Source organism: Scardinius erythrophthalmus (genome assembly GCF_964197995.2).
Source record: "Scardinius erythrophthalmus genome assembly, chromosome: 9".
NCBI classification, from domain to species: domain Eukaryota; kingdom Metazoa; phylum Chordata; class Actinopteri; order Cypriniformes; family Leuciscidae; genus Scardinius; species Scardinius erythrophthalmus.
In genome coordinates, this window is record NC_138229.1 from 34192395 (window position 1) to 34214402 (window position 22008).

The 22008-nt window shown below is 39.6% G+C and overlaps 1 protein-coding gene across 1 annotated transcript in view; it reads left to right on the forward strand.

The window, feature by feature from the left end:
• acap2a (ArfGAP with coiled-coil, ankyrin repeat and PH domains 2a) overlaps window positions 1-22008 on the forward strand; it is a gene marked incomplete at both ends in the record, with an annotated part of 121371 nt that overhangs the window by 94482 nt on the left and 4881 nt on the right. Inside the window, 3 exons of the mRNA XM_081374560.1 lie at window positions 4414-4607; window positions 4734-4835; window positions 5050-5142. Coding sequence (XP_081230686.1) covers window positions 4414-4607; window positions 4734-4835; window positions 5050-5142 — 389 coding nt within the window. The remainder of the gene's footprint in view (window positions 1-4413; window positions 4608-4733; window positions 4836-5049; window positions 5143-22008) is intronic.

The following is a 22008-nucleotide window of genomic DNA, read 5'->3' on the forward strand; positions in this document are numbered from 1 at the left end:
CTGGAGGCCCTGAAGGAGTTTCCCTTTGAACCGCTCGAATCCGTGGATTTAAAGTACCTGTCGCTTAAAACCGTTTTTCTGATAGCTCTGTCTTCAGTAAAACGCGTGGGGGATTTGCACGCGCTATCTTTTAGCCCTGCATGTCTTGAGTTAGGACCGAACAACTCGAAAGTCATTCTCAGACCGAGACACGGTTACATCCCCAAAGCGATTGGAACCCCTTTTAGAGCACAAATCATTTCCCTTTCGGCTCTACCAGCATCCGATAATGGGGACAGTGATAACCTCCTATGCCCTGTCCGGGCGCTGAGAGCTTACATCACGCGCTCCGCCGCTTTCAGGTGTTCCGAGCAGCTCTTTGTTTCCTTCGGCGGACGCACCAAGGGTCTCGCCACCTCGAAACAGAGCCTGTCCAGGTGGATAGTGGACGCGATTGCAGCAGCTTATGCCTCCAAACACCTGCAGTGCCCTCTGGGTATCAGAGCCCACTCTACTAGAGGCATGGCCTCTTCGTGGGCCTGGTCCAGTGGAATTTCTATCCACGATATTTGTATGGCGGCGGGCTGGGCCTCCCCATCGACATTCGTGAGGTTTTATAACCTGGAAGTTCCCACCTTACAGGCGAAATTACTGTCAGTATAAGTGACATATATGCTCTGCCCAGTCGCTTATGTGCAGACTACGTTCACATGCTGGTGATATTTCTGGTATGGTACTTAGGGTGAAGGGTTTTATACTCAGACCGGCTGGGCCGCTCTGTTTCTCATTACCCGTTACGCGCTGTTTACCGGTGCTGGCCGGCCGTATTCCACTCTGTGGCGCGGGGGATTACTCTCTTCGTAAAAGACCGATTATGTCGCTCTTTTCTTACCCTAATGAGTGCTTATGTACTGTGTGGGCTTGCGCTGCCGGCCCTACTGTTTTGCACTGATATATGCTTATAGACCGGCCGCACCGCTCTATTTTATATACTGAGTGAAGTGCTTTGTACTGTGTTGGCCCGTCTCTCCGACCGGCCACCTATTCCAGCATAATGTTTTTCCCCGGTCTCCCTGGGATTCATGGGCTGGATGCTCGGCGCGCACGGCGTTGACAAAGGGTTCCCGATGCGTAAGCAACTTACGCAATACGAGAGAACCTCTCGTAAGAGAACGTACTTGGTTACCTAATGTAACCTCGGTTCTCTCTAGAAGAGGGAACGAGTATTGCGTAACCTGCCGTGTCGCGCCACGAGCTTTTGCGCTTCAGACTGCGAAAACCAGATATTTAGCCTGTGAGCCCTGGTTATATACACGCTGGCCACACCCATCTTGACGGTTAGAAGGGTGTGGAGGGCGCGAAGCGCCCTCATTGGAGGCCACGTTTCAGGGGGCTCACTGATAGGCTTAAGCAGTTGCCGCCGAGCAGCCAATGAGCACGCTTATACAGCCTGCCTTGGTCTGCCGGCTGCCGCACTGCGTTGACAATGAATACAAAATTAAGCATAATTTTTTGGCTTCAGATCTCGAAGAAAGAAGACTTTCCCGATGCGTAAGCAACTTACGCAATACTCGTTTCCTCTTCTAGAGAGGCTAATGTAACCGAGTACGTTTCATGTCGCAATGCATCCTGGGTTCCAGGATAGTATAAAACTTTAAGCATGCACTGCTGCATGAATAAATAAATAAAAATTAATTATTGCCACCACTGATGAGAGACGTGCAGGTTTTTGATATCTCTATGTTTCTACAACACATTGTAGCTCTGTTTCTTTTTTAGGTTGTACATAATGTGTTAAAAAAAATCATCATCATTACTTATTACTGTAGTTTCACAGTGGTGGTAATGTAACACTTTTGATACAGGATTAAAAACTGAATGAGACTAAGTGAATTAACAGGCTATATGATGCTTTTGTCATCATAATCAATATAACTGCAATCATTCACATATTGTGTGTGTGCACAAGTGTTGCTTGCAAAAACACAGTTCAAGCACCAATTGATAAACTAATATTAAAAAGTCAAGGGTGAGCATCCCAACTAAAGCAAACACTGATCTCGTTCATGGTAACTTCAAACCAAACATTTTCAATTAAACATCTTAATAACAACTTCTGTAGATGTATGAAAGAAATAAAACGTCATACTGGTAATAGTAAGTGTAATAATGTGTAATGGCTGGAAGTCAGTTGTAGTTCTTGTGTTTCTCTATTTTCTGTTCTTGTGTTCCTCTTTCCTTCAGTGATTCTGCTTGTTAACAGCAGGTGTTCATCACTAATGCTCAACAATCACTTATTTCACTTATTCACTTATTATTCAACATATTAATAATAGTTATTGAGCTATAATATTTATTGGATTTTCCTGTGGGGTTGAAAGGGTTAACAGTGTAAGATAAAAAGTCACACCCACAAAATGTATTTTAACAGTAATAAACTGTAAGTTATAAAACTGGTATATACTGGCAACACTGTTGGCAGTAGTTTACTGTAAAATTTTGTTTTTTTGGGTCACCATTGTGCTGAAGAGAGCCTGTGCTTCAGTCCAGGAGAAGTCTTTTTATGTTCAATAGTTTTTGTAGTTCAAATGAAATAAATTCACTGTAATACTTTGCTCACATTAGTTATGCATTATACATATTAGTTAATACATTTAACGGACAGTTGGTCAATTTAAGGCAGTCTGTTTCTGCAAGTGAAATTAGTAAACTCGAGTTTTAATTTAGTGCATTTTCACAGTAACATACTGTAGATTACAGTAAAAAAATTTTTACAATTAACAGTAAATTACTGGCAACAGTGTTGCCAGTATTTTACTGTGAAAAAACCTGGTAAGGTCTAACAGTGCATGATTGTGACGTCACAGCAAATTGCACTTAATTTACCCCCCATCCCACACGAATCTAGTGTATGATTGATGATGTTATTTTGACATTTAACCGCATTTAATACTTGTTGTAGCCTTAAGATGCCTGTTTTTTAACACAGTTTATTGTATTATCATTTTTGTTTGTCTGAATTATTTAACATTTAATATTTATTATAATGTATATTATAATATATATATTATAATATATATATATATATATATATATATATATATATATATATATATATATATATATATATATATATATATATATAATATATATAATAATAATATATATATTATATTATATATATATTATTATATATAATAATATAGGGGGGATGTAATCTATCTATCTATATATCTTTTTAACTAACTCTTTCTTTCATTAGTTATCTTTCCTTCTTTTTTCTTTCTTTCTTATCTATCTATCTATCTATCTATCTATCTATCTATCTATCTATCTATCTATCTATCTGTCTGTCTGTCTGTCTGTCTGTCTGTCTGTCTGTCTGTCTGTCTGTCTGTCTGTCTGTCTGTCTGTCTGTCTGTCTGTCTGTCTATCTATCTATCTATCTATCTATCTATCTATCTATCTATCTATCTAATCCCTTTTATTCTAACTCCAACTCTCTAAATTAAACTTCAAGATTTTAAAACTTTCTTTCTTTCTTTCTTTCTTTCTTTCTTTCTTTCTTTCTTTCTTTCTTTCTTTCTTTCTTTCTTTCTTTCTTTCTTTCTTTCTTTCTTTCTTTCTTTCTTTCTTTCTTTCTTTCTTTCTTTCTTTCTTTCTTTCTTTCTTTCTTTCTTTCTTTCTCCAAACTAAATTCAAATTTTGACAGTTGGAGAGGCCCATTAGACTCCTTTAGCTGCCATTCTATGTACTATTTCTAATCAATCGAGACAAATTTTCCATTCTATCTAATATTTCTAAACTGAAAATCTTCAAAACGACAAACTTTAAATTGGCATGAAAAAGACTTGCCAGAAAGTTTGAAGAAGTTTTAAAAGCTTGAAGTTTGACGTTTTGAAGGTTTTTAACTTTAATTAGTTTAAGTTTTAGTTTAGTAGTTTTAAAAGTTATATTTTTAACAGCCCAATCATACATGCACGCCTATAGAATGGTGCATAAATAATAATAATAATAAAAAACTGGGGGTGTAAATAATAAATCAGCACCATAGCAGATTCCAAGTGATCAAGGGCTTAGCGTTTTAAATTTAAACACATTGCAAGGGTTCCATGAAACATATTAAAAGTTTATTGCAAAATATACATACAAATATTTAAGTAGTTTAACAGCATAGGATTTTGTGTGTCATTCTCAGTGCTTCATGGGAGTGGGCGGTGCTGAAGAGTTCTTTTGACACAATGTGCTAATTTCTATTCTCTGATTGGTGGAGATTTATTTCCAGAATCTTATGTAATGAATTCCACTGTTTAACATTATTATTTAGAAATACCAGCCACTTTATTAGGTAAATGGCCTCACAGTCACCATATCTACATAAAGTGTAATAAATATTCTTAATACTTGTTTGCATTTCTGTCTGTGCAATCCAAGACAGGAGATTGAAGCCTTCATCCGTGCTAAGTATGTAGAAAAGAGGTTTGTCCTGAAACCTACAGCCCAGGAGCAGAAGGAAAAGATCATGACGTTTAGAAAACTTGACAAACGTATAAAGGGAAACATGGATTTTCTTCCCCCGCGGCCTCCCCCTCCCACACCCAAACTCCGAACTGCCTCCAGTACCTCAGGTGAATGCTGGGAGACTGCAGATCAAAGGCAGGATACTGGCTGGAATCAGTTGTATCTTTCAGCCAGATGGGGGTTTTTCTGACTGAAAAATAATGCTTCTTTGTTTTCCCTTCCACTGTGAACAGCTTCCTTTAGTGGTCAGGAGGTACGACGTGATTCACTGTTCTGCCCCGATGAGCTTGATTCTCTTTTTTCCTACTTTGATACATCCTCAAAGCTGCAAAGCTGTAAGTGTCTTATTACATGAATTAGTGCTTTTCTGTCTCTGTCTGTTATGAGCTGACTTTATGGAGCCAGACTAATTAAATATTTGACATTTTGAATTGAGTTTGTTATATTCCCCACCTGTTCATTGTGTAACAACACTATGGCATGCCAGGTTATATTGCTGCAATTTTCTCATGGCTCATGCATGTTTTGACTGTGTTCTTGTAATGGCAGTGAGGAGTAAAGACAGCGGGATTCAGAACAGTGCAGATGGGAGAAGAGAGATGTTGGCCTCCACCCCCTCCAGCTCTAGCCTGAGTGAAACAGGTGAGCTTAACAGTACACAGTACATATGTTTCAAACCCTCAGAATGCCTCTAACACACAAGCAAAGTTTAATCTCCTCAATATCTTAGCTGACAAGTGAATCATATTTTCATATTATGACTGAGGAACCAATAGTATGAATAGTATATGTATAGTAGTATGAATTTAACCCTCTGGGGTCTAAGGTGTTTTTGGGGCCCTTGGGATGTTTTGACATGCCCTGACATTTGTGCTTTTTTCAGTTATTTATAAACATGATAATGGCAAAGGTGTAAATTCACTCTATATAGCACAAACAGGGCAACCATAATATGCGAGCAACATGTATGTAGATGTTTGTATTTTTAAGAGAATAATGTTTATGCGTGGTTATTGAAAAAAATAAAAATGAAAGTTGCTGAAATAAGACCACAAAACTCATACTAAATAAGACTTTTGACTAATGGATGTTGTCGCTTCGAGTTCTGGCTTCAAAATTATGTGAAAATAGTCTTGCTTTATCGTTCACGTAAAACAATACATTGATTTAAATTGTGTAAAACAGGTTTTGCTTGGAAAGCCAATATGCGAGGGGGGCGTGAAGGAGGAGTAGTTTACACCTGAGAATACAATGTCCCACCCATTATGCGTAATGACTCTGTATAATGAGCCATTCATTCAGGTGTGACACTGACTGAGCCAAGAATGAATGCAAGGACAAAAGATATATTTAGAGGAAGACTTAGGCCCTGTTTACACGAGAACGCTCGCGGGGTGAAAACGTAAAAATATTTTATCAGATATGCCTTTCGTTTAGATGGCGACGGCGTTTTTGGGGCTTAAAAACGCAAAAAAGTGAAACCACCCTCCAGAGTGGAAATCTTAAAAACGCTCCACCGTCGCGTTTCCGTCTACACGGTAAAAACGCAAAAGTCTGCTAGACAGTGAAGGCACCGATCAGTGCTTCACATTGCCACCTAGCCGCCTGGAGTGCATACTACATTGAATTTCACACACTTTTGCGTCACCGTATGCACGCAGATTTCCCCCCCATAACGCTCGTCTAAACGCAGAATAAAAAGTGATCACTTTTGCGTTTTCTCTTCAGATCGTTTCCGTGTAAACGTAGCCTTATATTGACCATTTAAAATTTTGCTTACATCTATCTTGTAAATATGTTTTGCTATTTTATTAAAAAGGTTACAATTACAACAATAATTACAATTTCAACAATATTTCAAGTGTACTCTTTCTTTGTAAAAAAATGATTATAGGCCTACATTTTATCATATGTATTCATTAGTTTGAATATAGCCAATATTGGAACATCTAACATCTTAGTTTATGACTTTATTTTTGACAAAAATAGTATTATATATATATATATATATATATATATATATATATATATATATATATATTGTAACGCACATCAGATGGTCAGATCACCAGCTCTATCTCTCTATATGTTAATTTACTGAAATTAGCCTGTCTTCAAACCCCCTCCTGCTCTGAGACTTAATTAAATCACTGGTGTCCTAATCCACAAACACCTCTATTGTCTTAAGATCCTTCCTTCCTGGACCCCAGACCCAACGGCGCCTACAAATGACCTAAATCATTAACTGTCTATCTGAAAACAGAGATTCCTTTACTGCTGACCTCGGATTTATGGCTTGGCAAACGTCCGCTGACCAATGAGAGCAATCTCGGAGAACCCCAAGGATTCTCTCTCTGACATTTATTTACATTTAGACACTCATTTAACACGTTCAGAAAACAAAGAGCTCTGTCTAACCAGATGTGCTAAACTGATAATCTCATCAAGACCAGAAAAGCGCACACACACATAACCTCTCACCCCTCCCTCAAGGACAAAAGTTCAGCGCCAAGCCTGAACTCTCGAACTGTGTCAACACACACACACACACAGAAACACACACAGATCCTACCACGTGTGAATCAAAATCGTCTTGTGAAATGTTTAAAATGTATTCTCTTGGTGTATGCATGATCCCTCATCCCAAATATTATGCCCATTGATTGTAAAACACACATACATACATACATACTGGTCTCCCCCTCAGGAAAGAAAGGGGGACGCAGTTCACGCATCGGACTCGAAGTTGTGAACATTTGGCATCCCCTCCACACACACAGAGGAGCTCAAATGCCCGGACATTGTGATCAAAAATCACCCTTTTCCGAATGTATTCTTGAAATGTATTTGTGTTATATGTCACGGTCCCTATAAATCAGACCGATATAATCTAGTTTTATGATATACTCAAAGAATGAAATGCTTGTTATAGTGAAAAATCTTACATTTTCATGACTTTAGACCATAGCATGGTCGTTCGCGGTATTGTTCTCTTCCAAAAATCTCAACGGTGTTGAATCTTTGACCCAAAATCTCAGAAGACGCATTCTTTTATTAATTCCAGTGTTATTAACGTTAGGAACAAATTTAGCTTCTCCATAACTATTAGGAAGGGGCGTGAGCCTCCGCAAAACGTCAGGAGGTAGTCACAATCGCCCTTCCAGGCGATTGGGTCATGCACCTAAAGAGGCTGGGCTTAACCCCTTCAAAATGCCGCGCTTCTCTGATCTCAGTGCACATCGCCAGAGAGAGAGAAACGACACGCCTTCTTCCATCCTTGGAAGCTTTGTTCGCGTTTATTTTCATTTTTCTTCCAAGTTTTATTTTCTTGAAACTACTTTTACTTCAGTTGATAGTCTCCTTCAACCAACCAACGAAATCAACTTAAAGCTAAAGTCATCTTGCTAAGTTTTCGCTCGTTTCCAGTCGCCATAGCAACCAGACGCTGTGACCTCTGTTTCGGTGACCACGTGACCAGACGCTTTGTCTACTCCGACTCGACGCACGGACACACAAAGGCCGAGCTTCACCCCGAGTAACGTAGATTTTAAATTTACAATCTGAAGTGCTGTTTAAAGTGTCTAACATTACGGTGTCTATTGGGGTTTCGTGTGAATGACTGAACTGTTCTACCTATCTCTAATTTCTCTTCACTCACACTTACACACTCTTTGACGCACACATCTGCACATACACACATACACGACCACCTATTCACGTGGTCCTAGACAGCAACACACGGCCACGTGCTGCTAAAGGCGTGCTCCTACATACACACACCTCTCCTTACCACGCTCTCAGTGTACACACACAAAACCCATTCTTAAAATTCTCTCTCTCTCTCTCTCTCTCTCTCTCTCTCTCTCTCTCTCTCTCTCTCTCTCTCTCTCTCTCTCTCTCTCTCTCTCTCTCTCTCTCTCTCTCTCTCTCTCTCTCTCTCTCTCTCTCTCTCTCTCTCTCTCTCTCTCTCTCTCTCTCTCTCTCTCTCTCTCTCTCTCTCTCTCTCTCTCTCTTATATTCTCCCTTTTCTTCCCCTACTCTAACCTTTGATCTTACGTTTATTTTGTTATATTCCTTATTTGCGATCGTATATTGTTTTGTTTATGCATATTTACTCCTGTGTGATTTAAAATTAGTATATGTAACCAGTAGCTCGTTTGAATAAACTTTGTTAAATCATTTGAATTAAGTTTTCCTGTTTGTTTCAATACTGAGTCCCTGAGTAGTGCAGATCTTTACCTCTTAACGCTCTACGATAAATTTTACTATTGAAAGAAATCTCAAATGGTCTAAAACACTAAGATAAGTTATTTTCTTGTGGCCACAGAAAAGAAATTGTCTATCAGTGTTAAAGACGTGAGATTTCCGTTCAGATATTGTACCTTTTGTGTGCTGGACATACAGTTCGTACAATAAATGAACATTCTCCAACTTATACCTACAATTTCCCCAAATTGAACCTATTCTACCCGTCTATATCAGGGAGTACTACAAGTAATTGTGTAATCGCTGATATAAGCCGAGGTTTTGACCAATTCCCTATTTGGTAATTCTTTAATTCATGTAAGCAACATATGCATATTCACATTAAGGCTAATTTGAGCTAATTAATTCCCTAACATAAGTCATTGTTGTTACAATATATATATATTAGGGCCGGGACTCGATTAAAAAAAATAATCTAATTAATTTGTAATTAGGCTTTGTAATTAATTAATTAATCGAAATTAATCGCATTTTAATTGCATATAAATATTTGACCTGAGAACAGTGAGAAGTATTTTTTTTTCACATGGATTTTTAGCATACCATTGAATAATGACTGAATACATAAGCTTAAGCAACAAAATATTGTTTATTTTTGTTCAACCAAGTCCAACAGACCAGTGCAATTTGTGCCATTAAGTGTAGCAATAGCATATTTAGAAACAATTTAGAAATAGTACATTTCAGAAATTCAGGTAGCTTATAGGTGCTGGCACCTTCTGTAAACTATGTTTTTTTAAGTAAAACACAATACTGTCAAGTACATTCAGAACATTGGAAATCCTGACTATTAGAAAACATCTCTCTGTTGCTTCAGAGGCCATAACAGACTAAGTCCAACTCTCAATAACCTTGGCCAAAACAATAAAGAGTTCAACATAAAGTGCCAGTTGCACCAACAACATAATACATAGATCAACATAAAGTGTACCATTTAAAAAAAAAAAAAAAAAAAAAAAAAAAAGTGCCAGTGATTGACCTCAGTCCCCATTCTTCCAATATCCTGATGAAAAATAAATCTCTCTGTTGCTTAGACCACTGTTTGATCAACATTTCAGTAACAACAACCCCATTGGCCTCAGGATACCTCTATGACTATTTCTTATACTTCTCTTTCAGCCAGTTGCTGAGACAAACTAGCTTGTTCACATTTTCAGAGCTCAAGGCTGCCCTTTTCTTTTGAACTACGTTACCTGCCAGTGAGAAAAGTCTCTCGCAAGGGACAGAAGTGGCAGGGCTGCCTAGATACTTGCGGGCCAGGGCAGAAAGTTGGGGGTCAAAAAGAAAGAGAAAAGAAAAACAAAGAAGACCATTACACATGTTACCTTAAAGCGTGGGTCGAGTGCTGTAGCCACCCTGAGCCATCCATGGTTGAGTGTATCTTGGCGTTGAGACAGGTCCTTTTTAAAGTCACCCTTGAACCTCAACACATAGGCTGGGTCATCATCTGAGACCTCCATGGTGTGGGTCAGGTGGCGGAGAGCAGGCAACACAACAGAGCACGAGACATAAGTCTCACCCCCAAGGAGCTCAGTCACATATCTGCAGAGGATAGTTTAGGAAAGTGATTCATTATTGTGCCAATTAATAGTAGATTAAAAACAGTAGCAACTTTATACTATAGTCATAGTGATATTGATATTCAGTAGTACAATACATTTAAAAACAGTTGGTGGGTGTTTACCTGCATGGTTTAAGGAGGGTCTCAAGCCTCTGCAGTCTGTCCCACTCTGCTGTAGTTAACATGGTGAGATTGTGCTTCTGTTTGGCTAGAGTATTCTTCACAGCCTCTTGGTTCTGGAGCAGACGAGAGATCATAAACAGTGTCGAATTCCACCTTGTGGAAACATCCTGTATCAGTGGCTCTTTGTCTTGTTCTAGTTGTGTTTGCTCCTTGTGCAGTTCCTCTGTGTTTGAGGGGCTATGTTTAAAATGCCCACTATTTTACGGCATCTTGCCAATGTGGCTGTGAACCCGCTGTCAGCAAGGCAAACTGTTATGGTCCTCTGCAACACGTGAGCAATACATGGCATGTGCTGGAATGTGAGCTGTCTCATTGCAGCGATCATGGTTCGGGCACTGTCTGTTCCGATTGTGGTGACTTTTTGTTTGATTTCCCAGGCCTCTGCCACAGACTCAAAATCTCCTGCCACGTTTTCAGCAAAGTGCCTAGTGGTGGTCTTCTGGATAGTTAAGGCAAATGAGTGAAGACGCCACTTGACGTCAATAAAGTGTGCCGTCACACCGAAGTAATTTGAATTGCTTACCGAGGTCCAATGATCCCCAGTCAGGGCAACAAACTCGGCTTTCTCCAATAAATTCTCTTTATCTTCCTTTTCATTGTCATAAAGCTGCTGGACTCTTTTTGTCACTGTCTTTCTGGATGGCAGCTCATATGTTGTGTCAGACGACGCAATCTGTAGTACATTTTGCAGGCCCTTATCTTCTACCACTCCAAGTGGTCTACAGTCGAGTGCAATCCAGTAAGCCAGGCCGATGGTTATTTTTTCAGAAGTGGACTTAGTTACCCTGGTCCTTAAACCAGTCATCTGGTGGAGTGTGGGTTGGGTGTGGGCACTCGGAGTCGGGCTAACGTCCACGCTAGCTGCTATATGTTTTGCGTTGATGTGATACTTGAGGCTCGATGTGCTGCGGTGATATGCGAATTCCTTGTTGCATAGCTTGCACACAACCATGCTCTTATCGACGCTTCCATCCGTTCGTTTTTTTATAACAAAATTTCCCCTCCAAGGGGCCAACCAAAGCGGTCTCGTCTGCTTCTTCGTTCATGTTCACTGTGGTTTGTTGTTGTCTGAAGTCATGAACGCTAGTTGGTGCTCCAGTATAATCGGTCCGCCGAAACTCATCCAGTGAGAAACGTTCCGTGGTGCAAAAATAAGTTATTAAAAATGCGGAATTTTTTTTTACGCGTTATCTTTTGTGTAATTAATTAATCTTAATTAACGCGTTAAAGTCCCGGCCCTAATATATATATATATATATATATATATAGAACATATGAGCAGAAATTGCTAAACAAAAGCTTATTTGATGTGGCAGTATATTCTACAGTAAAAACTGTACCCAAATCTAGTCAACAAAATGTTGTCTTTCATATTTCGCCTGACTGTAACGTTGTTTTTATAAAATCTTAGGGCATATAAATGTTAATTTGCAGTTTAATACGTTGCTTATACTTGAGAAAAGATAACTTAGCCTACCTCACTCCTCAGCGGGATCTATTGCTCCTCATATCAGCACTGTTCTGAGGAAACTTTTCTCCAGGATTATTAGGTAGGCTATTATGCCTCACTCGCGGCGCGCTGATGTAGGCGTTTCACAGGTCTGAAATGGTTCTCAGAATTTGCGTTTGAATAGCGTGCGCTCTCCGGGGCGTGGTCACATTACATTTGAATGAGCTCTAATGAGCTCGACTGGAATCGCTCTCTTTTAATACAGATTTCACAAGATGAGAATATTTATTTTTTATATAAATTACTTCATTTAAAAGAAGAGAATTCAAGCTTCATGCCTGTGTGTCTGTATGCCTGTTTGACTGAGTTTGACTGATTCGCTGAGTTACAGTTCATTTTCGGACGCGTTTCAGAATGGACTTAACTGACAGAGAGAAGGCAGAACTCGCATCACGTTTATTTTTCTTTATTTGGCAAAAAGCACAACACTTTGTTTTTATTGTGAGTATACACAAAAATAATACACATTTAACAGAATCGATTGATGTATGAAACGTGTTTGTAATATCAAAGTCAAAAGAGCAAAATTTATTTCTTTTGAACTGATAAGAAAAAAAGCGAGCTGGTATCGCCGGCGATACCGCCGACCCCAGGGGGTTAAGTCAGAAACAAAAGGCAAATGAGCCTGCAGGCCACTGAGTCAGGACCAGGACCATATCAGGACCAGGCTAAAGTTGGAGCCAGGAGGTCAGTCCAGAGGACAAACCCAAGAGTAAGGTCAGGGCCAGGAAAGAAGTCAATAACCAGAGATCACTCTGGACCAGCTCTTGAAGCACAAAACACTCTGGCACTGAAGCAGTGTTCAGACAGAGTAGATATGGGCAGAGTAATAAGAGAGAGGGAACAGGCGAGAGGGAAATGATCCATAGACACTTCAATGGTTCGCTGCTGGGGGTCAATCTCAGTGAATCCGCATGATTCATGGGTTTACAGAGATTGCCCACCAGTGCTAAACCATTGAAATTTCAAAACGTTTCGATACAGTTATGGCATAACGAGGCCTCTTTTACTGAAATCTGGAAGTTTGATACATGCTGCGAACCACTGATCGAAACAAAAGATTTGTAAATGTTTTAAAGCTTCATGAAACAGCGTTTCAAAATCGCCCAGCACTACCTGTCAAGTCACTTTTATTTGTATACTGTAGTAGAGCTTTATTCAATAAAGATTGTTTCAAAGCAGCTTTGCAGTGTTAACTGGAAAATTATTCAATTATGCAAATGGAGTTCATTTCAGCTGTACAGCAGCTCGAAAAGGAAATAGTGTCATTGTTTAGCTTAAGTCAGCTTAAGTCAGTGTTGATTCAGTTCCATTGTAAGGATCATCAATTATTAAATTAGTTCATTTTATATATAAAGCAGTTCTGCAGAAAAAAGTGACGTCATCACCCAGCTCAGTTTGGATCTCATCCAATAGTATCAGTGCAGTCAAAACAATAATATTGTTGAATATTTAGCAAGCCAGAACCCAAACTCTATCAGGTGACCGAATGGAAAAAACACTTTTGGAGAAAACATGCTCAGTCAGGGGTCCTGTTCTCCTCTGGCAAATGAATGAACACGGTGTGATTATGATTCAGGCTGCATCACAAGTCAAAAATCAAACTGTGGATCTATAGCATATATTTCATCCAGTTCCTTTTGCTTGAAGATCGGATTCATCATTCCAGTATGGAGCTGAAGCTGGTCATAGGTCTGTGCAGAGGACTTGTCTGGTTCTTGTGATCTGTGTCAATGGCTGTCGTGTCAAGGCCTGAACAGGGGATTGTCTAGTTGACAGGATCTCTATTCAGGGCTGAATTGTGGTTGTGTCTAGGTACAAATCAAGATATGGCTGATTACGGTAACCTCAGGATAACCAGAGGGACTAATATTTAAGCAGATGCGATTCTTCTTAGGATGTAACAAGTACATCGGGTGTTATGGGAAGTGTTTTCAGTTGACCTAATTTATGCAGCCTATAACAATCCTTTAATGGATGTGAATTATAGAAATGTGATGGTGTTATCTGTATGCCAGGTTAAAGATATGTGTTTTTAGTCCAGATTTAAACTGACAGAGTGTGTCTGCTTCCCACACTAGGCTGGGAAGACTTTTTGGGTGCTAATTAGGAAAAAGATCTACTGCCTGCAGTTGATTTTGATATTCTAGGTATTATCAACTGGCCAAAATTTTGAGATTGCAATACACGTGAAGGACTATAATGCGTTAAGAGCTCGCTAAAGCATTTAGTGCCTTTTAAGTAATAAGCAAGATTTTAAAATGCATGTGATGTTGACAGAAACGGGCTAACATGGTCGTACTTCCTGGTTCTAGTAAGAACTCTATCTATTTTGGACTAGCTGGAGTTTGTATATCTCTGTTGTTCGGTCAAATTTTAAAGGAGTCATAACCTGCAATTTTTACTTTTCCACGAGAATCAATGTATGTTATGATTGCCTAACAATTATACACTGGCCGGGAAGCCGATATTTAAAAGTGAAGCGTTTGTTTACCTCAGGATAAATAAACCAGCGCGCGTGCACGTGCACTCAAATACGAGATTTTGATTTCAGCCCCGTCTTGACGTCATGACGGGGCAGGATATACCATATATGGACACCGCAAACCTATGCCGCAGGAAGCCCGCCCCTCTCCCCCTCATATTCAGTTCAGTCGAGAAAGATGCAGAAACGAGTACACACCTGAGTTGCTCTGTGGTTGACTGCCACAAACAACATGTAAATGTGTTTTCTCTACCAAAAACGGACCAAACTATCAGGGACCAGTGGATGAAATTCATTTTTAATGACGCTGTCCCAACAACCCTTTCAACTGGCTTATCGTTAGGAGTCTGCGCTAAACATTTCACACAGGAATCATACACAAATTTGGGGCAATATCAGGCGAAGTTGGCCTCGAAGCTGTTTGGAAAAAGGTGCAATTCCAACCATCAGAGACTTGCCTGAAATTGAAACGGTAAGACTGAGTTTTTATTGCTCTACTGTGTGTAACAAACAGCAGCTAACTGCTAATGCGGCTATTGTATGCTAGCGGGAGTATTAGGCTGCGTCTCATTTCTCTGTCTTACCCCTTACTCTTATCCCTTCCCCTCGGTTTTGCGCGTTCATGTGAGGGGAAGTGGCGTCCCAATTCTCATTTTGATTAAGGGCTAGGGCCAAGGCGTAGGGCTACATAGCCCTTAAAACAAAGTCTGCGGAGGACCACACTTGAAAGAGAGGGGTAGGAATTTCTCAGAAGTGAGTCGCACAAATGTATGTATTTTCAGCAGTTTAATGACACTCGTGTTTTATGATACCTTTAATAAAACGTTCAAGTGGTTTTAATTGTAATGTTTTTGTTTTGAATCACTAGTTAGCCGCTAGCTAGCAGCTATGCGCTATTTGCCGTTTGCTAATGTTTTGCTTATGTTTTGCTTATGGTGTCGCCGGCGCCGCTGTTAAATACAATGAAACAATGTCTTTGACTGATGGCACACAAGCGTGCAAAGATAAAGAGAGACCAGGCAATCGATATCACAACCCGAGACGACGGCATCTTCGTTTGTTTATGTCAACGCGTATCGCCTCTGTTGATGTAGCAGCCAGCTAGCGGAAAGGGAAGATGACGCAAACGGTAATCGAGTGGTGTCTCATTTCTTAGAGAAACGTTCTTCCCCCTACCCCCCTTCACTCGGTATCGAAGGGCAAGGGGAAGACGCAGACAAAGGGGTAGGGGAAGGGGAAGGGGTAAGACAGAGAAATGAGACTGGCCCTTAGCTTCGAGGTAAACATGGGGAATGGCTGCTAACGTTACTTTGCAAACAACAAATGACTGAGATCATCATGAATTCGGCTATTGTATATTGATTGCCTAACGCTTATACACCTCCTTGCTGCTTTTTGTTTTGATTTGTAACGTAAGTGATGAGTCGTTCATGAAAGACTCGAGGTGAAGTAATTATTTATGTTCCCTGTAAACGATTTTTGACTGCATTATAATGATTTCTTAATTCAGAATATGATCAAGATTGCGTAGGTGGATGTGTTCGGGGAATTTGCCAGTTAATAGTAACATTTAAAGCCCCTTAAATGAACGAAATGACTCGAAAAGAGAGTCAGTGGACACTGGTGGCTGGTGTTGCCAGATTGGGTGTTTTTTCCGCTACATATTAAGGGCGGTTTACGGTGTGTTTTAGGTGGGTTTTCGCCTGGAAGGCTTTATAGAAATCTGGCATCCTACTGAACGAAGTTAAACTGAGAGAGCGTGGCGTTCACAGACACCAGAATGAACGAGTTCACAGTAACGTTCATCAGGCAGTAATGCGGTACGTTCAGTTCACTTTCGCCCAAAATATGAACGAGTTCATGAACTATCGTTCAATGAACGCGTTCAGGCACAACACTGGCGGGAGTATTAGCTTTGAGGTAAACATGGGGAATGGCTACTTTGCAAACAACAAATGACTGAGATCATCATGAATTCGGCTATTGTATATTGATTGCCTAACGCTTATACACTGGCCGGGAAGCCGGTCGGGTCGGGTCGGGCCGGCCAGGTCGGGTTAATTCATAACTTGCGCCATGATGTCATTTTGGAATGATATGCTTAAGCGTTACCTGCGGTGTCAACCCCCCTCCTTCCTGCCACCAATCAACGCGCCCCTCATTTGCATTATTAAAATGACCGTCCACGACAGCCAAAATATCGCATCAGATCTCGCGAGACAATAATGTCTTCAGAAATAAGGGTCTGAGGAGCTCTGTGTTTATTTTTTTTCCACTTTTCTTTTTTAGAAGGGCCTGAAAGACTATAATACAGCAGTAGGTATCCAAGGTAATACTAGGTTATGACTCCTTTAAAAATCGCTACTTCAACGGAATGGTACAAAACTTGATTACTTTTATGGCACTCGCTATGTGACCACAAAAACAATTGTGGACTTAATTTGATAAAAGCTTAATGGTCGTAAAAAATATTCAACACTTGTTTTGTTTGACCACCATAGGAAATGAATGGGAAATACGCAAAAAAAAATGAAAATACAGAGAGTATTTTGTGTGTACAATCTACAAATCATCCACAGTGCAGAAAACTGTACCGCAATGAAGGGGTGACACTCTAAGATATCAAGAGAGCAAAATATATATCAATATATATGTGACTGTAACACAATAGCAAGTTTTTGCCAATCCGGAAAATAAAATCAATATTTCAGCCACAATGTGCAGTAAAAACATGGACATCAAGGAAGGGGTACCCCACATAGCAACATTTTGATGTCCCAGATCCGGCCCACATCTGGCACAAGTGGAAAGATGATCTGGCCCACATGCAGCGTGGAATGACGGCCCTTGGGTGGCTGACTCCTGTTTGCCAGATCTGGGCCACAAGCAGGCCATAGCAATGCCACATGTCAGCCAAGAGCAAATAAATAAACCAGAACTGGACCTTATCTGAGCCACAAAATCTGTGTATATTAAATATGGAGTCATTTCAGCCTTAATAAGACTGTTAACAAGCAGAATTAGTGAAGGAAAGAAGAGAAAAGAAAAAGAGATGAGCAGAAACACAAGAACTACAACTGACTTCCAACCACAGCCTAAGATGAAATCAAATCTCAGCAGAGGAGGATTAAACAATTCCAGAAAAAGAATTACCAGCTTCACTTATTACTAACCAGACTGACTTTATTTCTGTCAGACGTGTAACAACTGAGACAAGTCAGACACGAATATTTGTTATAGTTTAACAACTGATATTTAGAACTCACTCGGGGAATCTGTGTCCCAGCCCCCAAAACAGGGCAAGAAGATCTCAGTTACCCTGGTTGCCATGGCTGCGATCAGATAGGATGGTTTTTATGGCTCTTAGGAATGCTAACAAGTAACTAACTCATCCACAGATATCAGAACAGAGTCTCCTGCGTTCATTTAATCGTAGAAAAACTGATCTATAAATGAACATACATCCCAGAAACTGTGTGAATGATTTACTGGCTTATGTACCATTATGTATATACTTTGATATATATTTGATTATACAACCAAAACGGGACTCTCACTTAATTCTCGCTGAGAAGGAGAGATAAACCCTATTAATCATAAGTATTCTATGTATAACCTCTTGAGAAATGTGTAGACATGTATCCAATCTTCCCACCTCATGACTTTCAGACCTTGTTGCTTACTATGGTTTACCAAAATCAGATGTGTGGCGTGTTTGGCCTCGATAAACTCCAATCTGCATTCCCAATTTGTTCATTTACATTACATTTTGCTAACTTTGTAACACATTAGAATTATAAGGATCTTGAAGATTCTTTTCTTAAACACCCAATGAAAGTACACATTGCAAATGTCCTGCTAGAACACAAAGGGTCGTAAAATTTCCCTCCAAAGGGAAACCAGCTTTATACTGACCCTCGTTTGTAAGTCAAGTCAAGTCATCTTCATTTATATAGCGCTTTTAACAATGTAGATTGTCTCAAAGCAGCTTTACACATATAAATGTATAATTTATCGTAAGATTGTTTTGGCTTTATAGCGGTTCTTTAATAAAGTTATTTTCCAGCTAAAGTTGGTTGATTCGCTTCCGTCGCAACGATCATTTGTTATTAAATTAGGGGCCGCCAAGACGACACCATTCTCTCTACACAAACTTTAAACGCGATCCTGTGAGAAACGCTGATGACGTTCAGATGCGCATTAAGAACGGGTTCAATAGTTATGTGCGTTTGAATATATGTGTGCAGGTTTGGAATTCCCTACAAACCAAGCCTAAACAAATTACTGGTGTTTCCTTATAGTTTTAATTCAGAATTTTGAATTGAGTTCAAATTGAGTTTTCCCGACGACGCTTTATCTGTAGAGTGGGAAAGGGATCCTCCATAGGGAGAGACTAGTTGGCACTTCAGCACTGCGTTGTCATCGGGTCCAGGCGAAGGGCCTTCGTCAGATCTGGAAACGGCCTGGATCCGGCAGGCTGCGGGAAAACCTCGGGATAAACACAGACACTAAAATTAGCGTAGATGCCATTCTTCTCATGATGTAACAAGTACATCAGGATTTATGGGAAGTGTTCCCGGTTCCAGCTGACCTAATCTATGCAGCCTAATATTGAATTATAGAAGTCTATAATGTATTATGTGAATGCTAGATCAAAGAGATGTGTCTTTAATCTAGATTTAAACTGACAGAGTGTGTCTGCTTCCCGGACAATGTTACGAAGACTGTTCCAAAGTTTTGGTGCTAAATAGGAGAAGGATCTACCGCCAGCAGTCGATTTTGATATTCTAGGTATTATCAACTGGCCGGAATTTTGAGATCGCAATAGACGTGAAGGAGTATAATGCGTTAAGAGCTCGCTCAAGTACTGCGGAGCTAAACCATTTAGTGCTTTGTAAGTAATCAGCAATATTTTAAAATTGATGCGATGTTTAATAGGGAGCCAGTGCAGTTTTGACAGAACTGGGCTAATATGGTCATACTTCCTGGTTCTAGTAAGAACTCGAGCTGCTGCGTTTTGAACTAGCTGTAGTTTGTTTATTAAGCGTGCAGGGCAACCACCCAGTAGAGCATTACAATAATCTAGCCTTGATGTCATGAATGCATGAACTAATTGTTCCGCATTTGTCAATGAGAGCATATGACGTAATTTTAATATATTTTTAAGATGGAAAAATGTGGTTTTACAGATACTAGACACGTGACTTTCAAATGAAAGATTGGTATCAAAGAGCACACCCAGGTTCCTAACTGACGACTAAGACTTAACAGAGCAGCCATCAAGTGTTAGACAGTATTCTAGGTTATTACGTGAGGACGTTTTTTGTCCAATAATTAGAATCTCTGTTTTTTCAGAATTTAGAAGTAGGAAATTACGAGTCATCCAATTTTTTATATCAGCTATGCATTCTGTTAATTTAGTGAATTGGTAAATTTCGTTAGGTTTTGAAGAAATATAGAGCTGAGTATCGTCGGCATAACAGTGGAAGCTAATTCCATGTTTCCTAATGATATCTCCTAATGGTAGCATGTACAGAGTGAACAGCAGCGGTCCTAGTACTGAGCCTTGTGGTACGCCATACTGAAATTGTGATCGATGAGACATCTCTTCATTTACTGCTACAAACTGATAACGTAACATAAGTATGATTTAAACCATGCTAGTGCAATTCCACTAATGCCAAAATAGTTTTCTAGTCTATTTAAAAGAATGTTGTGGTCGATGGTGTCAAACGCAGCACTAAGATCGAGTAACACTAATAGCGAGATACAACCACGATCGGATGATAAGAGCAAATCATTTGTGACTCCAACGAGTGCAGTCTCAGTACTATGGTATGGTCTAAATCCGGACTGAAAATCCTCGCAGATATCATTTCTTTCTAGAAAGGAACACAGTTGTGAAGATACTGCCTTTTCTAGTATCTTTGACAGAAAAGGTAGATTCGAGATCGGCCTGTAATTGACTAATTCTGAAGGATCAAGTTGCGTTTTTTTAACAAGCGGTTTAATCATAGCCAGCTTAAAGTTTTTTGGTACGTATCCTAGAGACAAAGACGAATTAATGATATTAAGAAGAGGATCTATGACCTCTGGAAGCATCTCTTTCAGTAGCTTAGTCGGTATAGGGTCTAACATACATGTTGTCGATTTAGATGATTTAACGAGTTTAGTAAATTCTTCCTCTCCTATAGCAACGAATGAATCAAATTTTTCTTCAGGGAGACTACAATGCACTGCCTGATGCGATACTGTAGTAGACGGTTGCATAGTTATAATTTTCTCCCTGATATTATCAATCTTATAAGTGAAGAAGTTCATAAAGTCATTACTGCTGTGCTGCTTGGACACTTCTGTGTTTGAAGCTTTCTTTTTCGTTAGTTTAGCCACTGTTTCAAATAAATACCTAGGATTATGTTTATTTTCTTCTAATAGGGTTGAAAAATAAGCAGATCTAGCAGCTTTTAAAGCCTCTCTGTATGCAATCGAGCTCTCTTTCCATGAAATGCGAAATACCTCTAGTTTTGTTTTCTTCCAGTAAAGCAGTCTAGTGAAATGATTCGCGCAAACATGAAAGCATTGACGTTGTGGGGAATATTCCCTTCGAAAACAAACTCAGCCACTGCGTCTTCAGAGGTTCGGATTTAGGAACATCAAAATGACTGCTGTGTTTGTTATTACACCCAAGAACACCACAATCGCTTAGACGCCATTCTGCTCCAGCTATCAGCAATGAACGCGCCGGTTGGCGCGGGCTATGATTGACAGCTCGCTCACGAGGGCGGGTCTGTGTTGAAACTGCTGTCAATCAACCATTGTGGGAGGGGCGTCGATTTTGTGACATCACAAAATTGAACAGCTTGATTCAGGAGAGGGGGAAACATATAAGAAGATTTAAAAAAAAAAAACACTGGATGGATTTTTATCATTTAATGATGGTTGTGTACAGGCACTACCAACACACATTTCAGTACAATCAACTTGTAAAAGTGCATGTACCATTATATGACCCCTTTAAGAAAATGCAATTTAAACTTTTTCATTAATGTTTTAACATTTTACAAATGTATGAACGCTAAAGACATGTGTATTTTAACTTTATACAACATTTTACACCTTTAAACACTATGCAATTGTGAAAGTACAACTTTTCTTTAAATGTATGTTAGAAAATAGAACTATTTGCTTGATATAATTTTAATACTAGAACATGGTTGCAATTCAATTTTTTTTACATTTTTACATTTTACAAATGTGTGTGTGGTTGTGTGTGTGTGTGTGTGTGTGTGTGTGTGTGTGTGTGTGTGTGTGTACCACCCGTTGTATTTTAATGATATACATTGTTTTAAAGTCTTTTTATATCTGATTGTGAAAATACGACTTCAAATTTGGATCGTGGGAGAATTTTCCCACGGTCACATGACCTGTACAGAAGTGGGGAGGGGTGTGGATGTTTGTAGGGATGTTTGTAGGGAAGGGAACCGTGGGAAAATTCCCACGGTC